The sequence below is a fragment of the Montipora foliosa genome, chromosome 11 (genome assembly GCF_036669935.1).
Source record: "Montipora foliosa isolate CH-2021 chromosome 11, ASM3666993v2, whole genome shotgun sequence".
Lineage (NCBI taxonomy): Eukaryota > Metazoa > Cnidaria > Anthozoa > Scleractinia > Acroporidae > Montipora > Montipora foliosa.
In genome coordinates this window covers 19,528,875-19,538,874 of record NC_090879.1, presented here as the reverse complement: position 1 = coordinate 19,538,874, position 10,000 = coordinate 19,528,875, and the positions used below count along the sequence as shown (strand labels likewise).

Below are 10,000 nucleotides of genomic sequence, written 5' to 3'. Positions count from 1 at the left end.
TGGATTTTATCCGGTGTGGCATTTGTAGGTAAATCCAGGCACGTCGGCCATGCTGGCATTATTGGATCCGCCAACACCTTGGCTGAGCCATGCATAACAGCAATCCCTTGCCCAGTGGCCGAGTCTGTGGCACCGGAAGCACTTGCTCTGATCGAAGTTAGACTCTCTACGGCCTGAAACGGAGACAAAGCAGTATCAGAAAATTAAGGACAAATAAATCGGGTGGGAGGGCGAGTGGCACGCATACGAGGAGCAACTGTCGCTGTTCTCCATAGTAAATCTCTACAAGAAAAGACCGAAGTTCTGGGTCGCTAGCGTGAATGGAAAGTGGCGCGAACAACCAACCTTAAAAACCCTTGCATAAACAATAGAAACTCCAACGTGTAAATAGGCGCTAACGACCTTGCAATACAGTTTCCCAAGGGACCGCAGTGCACAAAAAAAGATATCAACCATATGAAAATATATTTACGTTCTAATTCACTACGTTCAAACGAACGTAAATCATTTTCATCTTATAGATCCATAAAACAAACTGAACCACAGGTATGGGAGGATCGCAAGCGAACCCAAAACACAATGAATGCTCACAAAGAAAACTGCTGGTCAATGCTTAAACCAAATCTTTCCGCGAAAAGCTGCCGATCTGAGCTGGATAAGGTGCTCCTAAAACGTTTCGAGTAATCGCTTCGGTGCTGGGCCGCTTGTCGACCAACAGTTTCTCTGGCTCTTCTTAACCGCTTATCGTCCTGCGACCACGACGCCAAATCATCCGACATGTACTCATCTGCCACCTTCAGCCATCAACACATTTATCCGCGATCCTGATAAGCTTTCGCTGTTTTAGAATTAATTCCTTTCCTTCTTTTATCAACTCGCTCACCGCAACATTGGAACCATCAGCCTCCTCTCTAATTCTGTCAAGGACAGAATCAAGCTTGGCGTTGTGCTCAAACTGCTTTTGGTTTCCCTTGAATCGGAGTCGACCGACTTGCTTGTCAGTCCCTGATTTTCTCTCGATCTGTTTGCCTTTTTCTTCAAGTTTGACCTCTAAGGAGCTCTTGGACATATTGAACACATTTTGCACAAGCGGCGACTCTGCCATGCGTGACTGCGTTTGGTTTGACCTTCTGGAGGTTTCCGCGATCGATGGGTTAAGATTAAATGCAGATTGGCTGGTACCAGCAACTGGCCGATAGCGTAGATAATCCTTCTCGGCCGAGCAACTGTCGCTGTTCTCCATAGTAAATCTCTACAAGAAAAGACCGAAGTTCTGGGTCGCTAGCGTGAATGGAAAGTGGCGCGAACAACCAACCTTAAAACCCTTGCATAAACAATAGAAACTCCAACGTGTAAATAGGCGCTAACGACCTTGCAATACAGTTTCCCAAGGGACCGCAGTGCACAAAAAAGATATCAACCATATGAAAATATATTTTAATACACTTCAGTGTTTTTAGATATAAGAGTAAAAGATTGTGATACATGTAGAAATAAAGAATTGGAGCTCTTGATTTAAGATTACTTCAAGATTAAGGTCTTTACTTGAACATTATATATTAGTATCATCAGCAAATAAGTGGAAACTAAGCAATTTAAAGGTGTCAGGTAAATAATTATTATTAACGTATAGCAAAAACAACAAGGTTCCAAGAACAGACCCCTGAGGTACTCCACAAGTGATTGAGAAAGAATCAGGTATATGACCATTGATCAGATACATACAAATTATTGTTCTCTATTGGATAGATACGACTGAAACCAGTCATAGGCTTTACCTCTTATTCCATAGTGATTCAGTTTAATGGAATGCTTAACTGTGTGAAATGCCTTATTGAGGTCAATGAAAATACCACAACCAAACTCATTGTTGTCAGTTGAGTTAAGATTGATGCATTAGTATGTATCAGTGCATGATTAGTTAAGCACTTTTGCCTAAAGCCAAATGGAAGTGGATAAAGGATGTTATGATGTTCAAGATAACTCTAAAGACGCTTAAACATAGCCTTCATTAGTATGTATCAGTGCATGATTAGTTAAGCACTTTTGCCTAAAGCCAAAAACTTAGTAAATTAGACAAAAACAATGACACTAGATCAGTAGAGAATCGAATCGAAGGAATCAAGAATTTAACAAGCTGGTTGCTTGACTGATTTCTCAACAGACTAATAGCACAAACGCAACTGGAAATACGAATAAAAGAAAAGCCTGCCAAAGTTGCTTGGAGAATGTTGTTTGGGAGTAATGCAGAAAATGGAGCGACTTTAGCCTTTTTCAAATCCAGTTGGTGAAATTGGGAAAAAATCACAACTTTTTTGCCAGTTTAAAGTTTATTGGGAAAAATACCACATAGAAAAGAGACATTGATTAATCAGAGTGAAGTAATACTACTTAAAACTTAGTAAATTAGACAAAAACAATGACACTAGATCAGCGAGATCGCGACGATCAAGGAACGACAATCGAGCATCGAGTAGAGAATCAAGTCGAAGGAATCAAGAATTTAACGAGCTGGTTTCTTGACTGATTTCTCGACAGACTAGACTAGCACAAACACAACTGGGAATATGAATAAAAGAAAAGCCTGCCAAAGTTGCTTAACTTGGAGAATGTTGTTTGGGACTAATGCAGAAAACGGAGCGAGTTTAGCCCTTTTTCGAATCCAGTTGCTAAAATTGGGAAAAAATCACAACGAACAACACTATTCTGTGCGATTGCAGTGAAGATAATTATTCTTTGGCCATATGATCGAAGCATACTCAACAATGACATGGACTATAAACAGTCTTCAACACCATCGGACCGGCGTGGCGTTTCAAGTTTACTCTGTAGGCTTCTAATCGAGAGCGCAATCCGCCCGACAATTTAGCTGTAAACCACAATGTAGACTGTTAGTGAAAATTACTTCCATAATAGTTTGAGAGAGAAAAGTCTTTGAAACTACGTGTATTCTGTGCGATTGCAGAAGAGACATTATTCTTCGTCCGTGTGATCGAAGCATACTCTACGATCACACGGACTGTAAACAGTCTTCTAAACTATACGCCGGAGTGGCATTTCAAGTTTACTCCTTTGGCAGTTTGTAAACCTTACTGGATACATGTCATCAGTAACACTGCAGTAGCAGACCTTTCTGGAAACAAATGTCCACTGTATACATGGATGTCAATTTCAGATTGACAAAAACTGTTTCTTTGGACGTAAAACTATTCCGTAATGAATTGCTTGAGACCCCGAGTTTCATTGCCAGCCTTGTTTGTATATTCCCTTACAAGAAAAATCAACAGTCACTGGTATCAGGTTAATTGAGGAAATATTACATGTATTTACAAAAAAAAAGGCAGGAGAAGAGAAAAAGACAACATGTTGCCCTAAGTATTATCTAGATCATAGTGTTTAGGCCTAAGGTTATCATTTTATTTAGGGGTTTGGGTTGTTTCAGCTATGGTACCCTTCACCCCCTACCCCTCACCCCCTACTCCCCACCCCCTGAATAGTCATGCCACTTAGCGCTTGAATTATGAAAATCGACGTAAAACCAAAACCAAATTAATTACTTTGACCAATGAAAAAGGACAGAGACAATCCGGTAAACCAATCAAAACTCGAAGTAATTACATGTAGCCGACACAAAGTGCGGGAAAATGTGCAAACGGGAGCCACGATTGGTTTTGGTTTCACTTCTGATTGGTTGAAAAAGTGACGCAAGAACTTTGAACCAATCACTGAGTGAAGTAATGCAAAACCAAAGCAATTTGCTAATTACTTCAACACTCAATTGAAAACCACTCTATTCTAAATTGGTTGATATTAGTTTTTTTCACCTTACAGCTTGCGACTGTCATCCGAAGGGTACAAGTGGGCAAGTTTGTGGACCCACAGGGGATCAGTGTCCTTGTAACCCTGGTTACACAGGACCAAAGTGTGATCAATGTGCCACAGGATATTATGGATTCCCAGACTGCAGGAGTGAGTACATGTATTTACCAGAAGCATAGTGCTGGAATGCAATAACTCATGTTTTATATTTGTATCCCTATATATGCTGTGAATTAATGAATGGTTATAAATTAATAAAGATTTTAATCAATCATTGTTGATGTTGGGTTGTTTTCTGGCACTGACAACTGTAAATTCTGAGTGTGGACAACATGCAAGCCATGCGTGCCAACAAGGGGAGCCATGCAAGTCTACAGGCAAGTTTTGCGAGTGACACAGTTATTGAAAGCTAATCATTTAAAAATGGGTGCTCAGACTTGTAGTACTGTTTATTGGTGCTATTTGAAATAGGTGCTTAGACTTAAATGCAAGATTTGCATGACTTGCTTGGCTTGCTGGCTCGCAGCTTGTGCAGACCTGTAAGTTTTTGATAGCATAATTTGTATTTGTCTTGGATAAAGAAAAAGAACGTTTTTCAATATCAGAGCCAAAGGAACTGGTATGTGATAAATTATTTGCTTTGAAACTTAATTTCATATCATGTTTTTGAAGGCTGACTGGCTTGGCACTGTGCATGTAGTTTGCTGCAAACTTCGAATTCAGTTATTTTGAACTTAAGGTGTTGGTTGATATTCAGACTGTAATGTATGCACCCCCTCTTTTTTTGAGGACTGAGATCCCCTTGAATTAGGTACAAAAGTTGGATATTCATATCAACTCGGATTGCTCACCTTGGATCAATGTAAAAAAGTGGTAAGGCCCCAAGAAATCACCCTAACCCTAATCTTTAAGCTAACCTTGGTGTAATCTGGACAAAACTGTTTTTCATTTGATCCGAGGTGAGTGATCCAAGTTGATTCAGTCTGACTTCTGTCCATCCACTTGTGACTGTTCAGGTTTCTGTTGTATAGCAAATGTTACTTATATGTGGTTTCTAGTGTCTTATACTGTAGCTGGTTTGTAATCACTTTGTTAGGATGTAACTGTGACTTCGTTGGCTCTCTTACACCTGATGTCTGTGATGTCAACAGTGGAAATTGCACATGTCGTCAAATGTACACCACCAGACAATGTAATCAGTGCAATAAGGGATTTTACTCCTTTCCTGAATGTAAAGGTTGGTAGAAATAAATTGTTTTTCATCTTGAAAAAGAATGCAGTGTGTGCCAATTCTGGAAGTTTTGATATATGCTACAGGCCTGCACAACATTTTCACTGACACTGATGAGGTTGGAGGGAAGTACCTTACATGGCTGTGGCAGTCAGTCATGCTGACTTCCTCAGAAAGGAGGTAACCATGGAAATGCAACCTTGGTCGACCTCATGGCATCAGCCACATTAAACAGAATAATCAATGTACTTACCTGAATCACACTAACCCGTGAGGAAGGTGGATGGGAACACTATATAAACATGCAAAAAAAAAAAAAAAACATGTATTATTATGCCATGTGACCCTGCAATGTCTCAGGGCACTCTTTGCAACACGAGAGATCTGCTTGCCAGCTGCTGAATTAGTCTCACTCAACACAAGATTAGGGGTATCTTTCTTTTGGTCAACTTCATCGAATATCAGCAGTACAGTTTCACTGTATTCTCAATATTATAAATCAAGGGCTTTTAAACCTTACCATAACATTAAATAATTTTGGGTTGGATACATGAAGGAGAAGTTGGGAAGAAAGAGAGAGGGATTGGAGAAATATTGTTCATGGATTTTTTTTTGTTTATTTCACTCAGTTTGCAACTGTGATAGCGAGGGTGTAGCTCGGGATATTTGTGACCCAAATACTGGCTCCTGTATTTGTATGGTGAACTTTGCTGTGCCACGCTGTGATGTTTGTAATGCAGGATATTATCGGTTCCCAACTTGTGATGGTAGGTTTTTACGACTGTATTTTGACTGTTTCCATTTTGACCAAAACGTTCAATTAATAGACGAATAGAACATTAATTACATGTACATGTACATGCAGCTACCTGCAACCCCGATAGTGTCAGGATTAAGCTTGTCTATTATAAAATCTCTTATCACAAAGACCTGTCTCAACCCTTTCACCCCCGAGAGTGACAGATTTTACTCTGTCTAAATGCCAGATGATTTTACTTGTCAATGGGGAACCCCACGGGAGTGAAAGGGTTAACAACAGCTAGATTCACTCAAAAACTATGTCCCCCATTAACCCTTTCACTCCCAAGAGTGACACTTATAGATTTTACTCTGTCTAAACGCCAGACCATTTTACTCGTCAATGGGGAACCCCACGGGAGTGAAAGGGTTAAGAAACTTAATTATTGGTCTTGTTATTTTGTGTTATGGTTAGGCTGTGGCTGCTCGGATGAGGGTTCACTGTCCCCTAACTGTACTGAATTTGGTGTGTGCAGTTGCAAAGATAACTATGATGGTGCTAAATGTGACAGATGTAAGGTTGGATATTACAGCTATCCAAGGTGTGTCAAGTGTGCATGCGACCTTCGTGGGTCCCAACATCAGTTCTGTGACCCCAGCAGTGGACAGTGTACCTGTAAAGGTAGTTTCCGTGGCCTTAACTGTAATCTATGCCGTCCTGGATATTATGGTTTTCCTGATTGCCAGGCTTGTCGGTGTGATCCTGCTGGAATAAAACCCCTTCCAGGCTTTCCATTGGGTGACTGCTCCTTGTCTAACGAGGTTTGGATTCATTCTTTTGTAGTTTGTTTAAATTTGTGATTATCCCATTACCAAGTAACATACGGTAAAGTCACAGTGTAATACATGGCAAAGAGAAACAAAATAAACTTAACAAGTCTATTTACGAAACGTGACATTATAAACATTGTGCAAAAGTAGCTAAGAAATTGGAAATTTATATTGTTCATTACAGAGGAGACATGATATTCAAACCGTGGGCAGATGTAGTGAGAACTATTTAATTTACTATTTTTAAGATAATTATGCTCTTACTTTCAAATGGTAATACTGATGATAATGATAATAATGATGATAATATCATAATAAAAATGCTAAGGCTTTTAATTTGGCAGGAAAATGTTGGTCTGGCTTTTAATTTGGCATTTTAGGGTCAGTGTGACTGCAAGGATAATGTTGGTGGTCTGATATGCACTGAGTGTAAAGATGGCTACTTCAGCTTGCAGAGCAATAATACACTCGGTTGTGACAGCTGTGACTGTAACTTAGATGGTGTGATTGGTGGATTACGAACATGTGACAAGCTCACAGGACAGTGCCCATGTAAGCTGTATGTTACTGGGAGAAGATGTACCGCATGTAAAGCAGGATTCTATGGCCTTGCTGGCAGCAAGGTCTTTGGATGTACAGGTACTCTATATTCTTTCTTTCTTTATATTGTTTTTTTCTTTCTATATTGGGGTTGTCCTGGTTATAATAATAATTCAATATACGAACATTGGTGTCAGACTAGTTACATTTTGCCTCAATTAACTTTGTCTAGCACTTGCTTAACAGGTTAAGCTAACAAATTACTTAGTTTTTCATGTAAGTGTGGGTTTGTGTTAATCAGGGTGCGACTGTGACGTGGGTGGAGCATACGATCAATACTGTGATGCTATATCAGGCAAGTGCAGATGCCGGTCAAATGTCACTTCAAGAGACTGCACCAGGTATGAATCTGATTAGATTTAGAACATCTTCAATTGCATTTGTTAAAGTGGGCTGAGTAATGGTCCTGAGGTTGGCAAGGCACAATTCATCAGCTAGTCTCCATGTCAAGAATCCAAGTTACAGACACTAGTTACTATCAACTTTTACAGTATCATAATGCAAAACGTTGACTAGTACATTTGTTTAACCTTTTTATTAAGAATGTTATCACAAAACACAGGCGTAAAACATGTGGCATGTTGTTCTTCTATTCTTGATCATAGACCTACACCACAGCATTTCTACCCAATGTTGCTTCATATCAAGGCAGAACTAGAGGATGGTACCACGGCTCCTACCAAGCAAGGAGGCTCAGATGTATTGTCTCCTGATGAGCCATTCTCAAGTGAAGGCAGCCCAGCCAGGTTTGGCTTTGATGAAAGTGTTTTTCCTGGACACTCCTGGAGAGGATATGCTTCGATGTCTGATCTTCAGGTTAGCATTAATAATTTATTTATGTATTTTTTGTTTTTGTTTTTAATTCAATAATTATCTTAAGTGGTAAGTAAGCTGACTATAAAATCGCTGCATTATGGAACCTAACTAGACCCTCCGCGAGGGTACACTGCGTTACCTGTGGTACGTGCAGCGTTCCAGGCAATTTTTTACAAGTTAGGGAGGTCATTAAGACCATTTATTATATGAATTGTGTTTGTAGCCGATATAACACGCGCTCTGATTGGCTAATTGTGACTGAATTGTAGGGCATTATTCTCCTGTAATGCCCACAGGCCGATTACGGGCTTGCAAAAACAAAGCAAAAGGTAATTAAAAAACCATATAATAAACTACTTTCCAACAGCATATAACTTATTTACAGACAACTGAAACATTTTATAAAAGCGAAAGTTGAATGAAAAAATTTAAGAAAAATAACAGTAACATATGTTTTCCAGGCAAAATTTGGTCATTTTAGCGTTGATTACGAATGTTTGAATGCAAAACTAAAATTTTCTGCAATTTATCTGCTTTCTTGGACATAAATTCGACCGAAAACTGATGAGGCATGAATATTTTTAGATTTTTAGGAATAATCGGATTAGTGATCAATGCGTAATGTGATAATGCGATAAAAGTGTCAAATTTGCCACCCGTTGCTAACGGCAACGGAAGCGATCATCATCATTTATCCGTTCTCCAAGTGGAGAATTGGGCTGTAGGCTCTCTGCCTCCAGGCTGTTCTGTCCTCCGCAGCGGATGCTGCTGCTGCCCATGTTCCTAAACCGTTCTCTTTCATCTCTCTTTCGATAGTCCTTCTCCAAGTCTAACGCGGTCTACCCTTTTTCCGTTTGCCTTCAGGCACCCATGTTAGAGCAATTCGTGGATGTGAGCAATGGTCCATTCTGAGGAAATGGCCCAACCACGTCTTTCTCCTCCTTGCCACTTGCTTACTTATTGTCTCCAATCCTGCTCTTGCTCTAATCTCCTCGTTTGTTACCTGCATTGGCCAGTAGATCTTAAACATCCGACAAAAGCTCTTATGTATGAATGCATCCAGTTTTTTCTCATCTGTTTTGGTCATTCGCCAGCACTCACAACCGTACAACAACACCGAGAGGATATTAGATTTGAAAATTTTGGTCTTAGTCTTGTAGGTAAATTACGGAAGCGATCGCATTACGAATAATTAACCTCTGTTTGCCAAAAACCACCCAAATAACCGATTTTTCGACAGAAAATTCATCCCAGAGGATAAAACTATTCACTGGACATGTAATAAAGGTAAATATGTTCAAGCGAAAGCGAAAACAAGTGAATATTTTGAGGGAAAACACAATTATGTGAGATCAAAGGAACATGTGGTGAAGACATGCAATTGCATCGCTATAAAAATAATCTTACCTTTTTAGCGATTTTAATGCTTGAAATTTCATCCAATCCACCTGGTCTAGTCTTTGAATTCACTATTATCGCTGCCCTACAAATCTTCAGTGTTCTACATAACAGCACACTTGGTAAAAGACGGCTCGACGGGCGACAGATTGTTGTCGAAGTCCATTACTCGTCGCTTTTAAGATTCCACCGCCTGTCTTGTTCAGTATCCAATTAACTTGCCATTAATTATTGAGCTTCATAAGGGTATATTTTGTTCAAAGATCCACTAAAACGCCATTCACGTTACATGACTTTCGACGCCATTGCCGGTTATGTTAATCGTTCTACTGTGTCCACCAGAGAAATCTATGCATTTCCCACTACCCTCTCGATCGTAAGAAAATACGCGCAGAAGGCTCTATGCACAAAGACACCACTTAGCAGGGGAGTGACAGGCAAGACTTTTACCGACACGGAAAAAAATAAAATAAATAAAACGGAAAAATCTACCCATTTTCCGACTGGGATTGCCATACGGCAACCCAGTAATAACAAGGGAAATTGGTAAAGCCAGAACATTTAATG

General features: G+C 39.8%; 2 protein-coding genes across 5 annotated transcripts in view; one reads left to right on the top strand and one right to left on the bottom strand.

The window, feature by feature from the left end:
* The window catches only part of LOC137974992 (laminin subunit alpha-like), a 90,613-nt gene that overhangs the window by 18,478 nt on the left and 62,135 nt on the right, over window positions 1-10,000 (top strand). The window contains exons 8-14 of the mRNA XM_068822024.1: window positions 3,832-3,969; window positions 4,916-5,056; window positions 5,680-5,817; window positions 6,264-6,610; window positions 7,000-7,258; window positions 7,461-7,560; window positions 7,825-8,035. Of these exons, the coding sequence (XP_068678125.1) occupies window positions 3,832-3,969; window positions 4,916-5,056; window positions 5,680-5,817; window positions 6,264-6,610; window positions 7,000-7,258; window positions 7,461-7,560; window positions 7,825-8,035 (1,334 nt within the window). The remainder of the gene's footprint in view (window positions 1-3,831; window positions 3,970-4,915; window positions 5,057-5,679; window positions 5,818-6,263; window positions 6,611-6,999; window positions 7,259-7,460; window positions 7,561-7,824; window positions 8,036-10,000) is intronic.
* The window catches only part of LOC137974996 (uncharacterized), a 39,655-nt gene that overhangs the window by 3,753 nt on the left and 25,902 nt on the right, over window positions 1-10,000 (bottom strand). The window contains exons 5-7 of one of the 4 annotated variants that reach the window (XM_068822028.1): window positions 5,304-5,342; window positions 884-1,252; window positions 1-173 (exon numbers count right to left, since the gene is read on the bottom strand). The exon at window positions 1-173 is cut by the window's left edge and continues 43 nt beyond it. In XM_068822028.1, the coding sequence (XP_068678129.1) occupies window positions 1-173; window positions 884-1,243 (533 nt within the window). In that variant the 5' untranslated portion in view covers window positions 1,244-1,252; window positions 5,304-5,342. Of the gene's footprint in view, window positions 174-591; window positions 3,437-5,303; window positions 5,343-10,000 lie in introns of those variants that run through there. The other 3 variants (XR_011117520.1, XR_011117519.1, XR_011117521.1) reach the window with 3 other exon arrangements.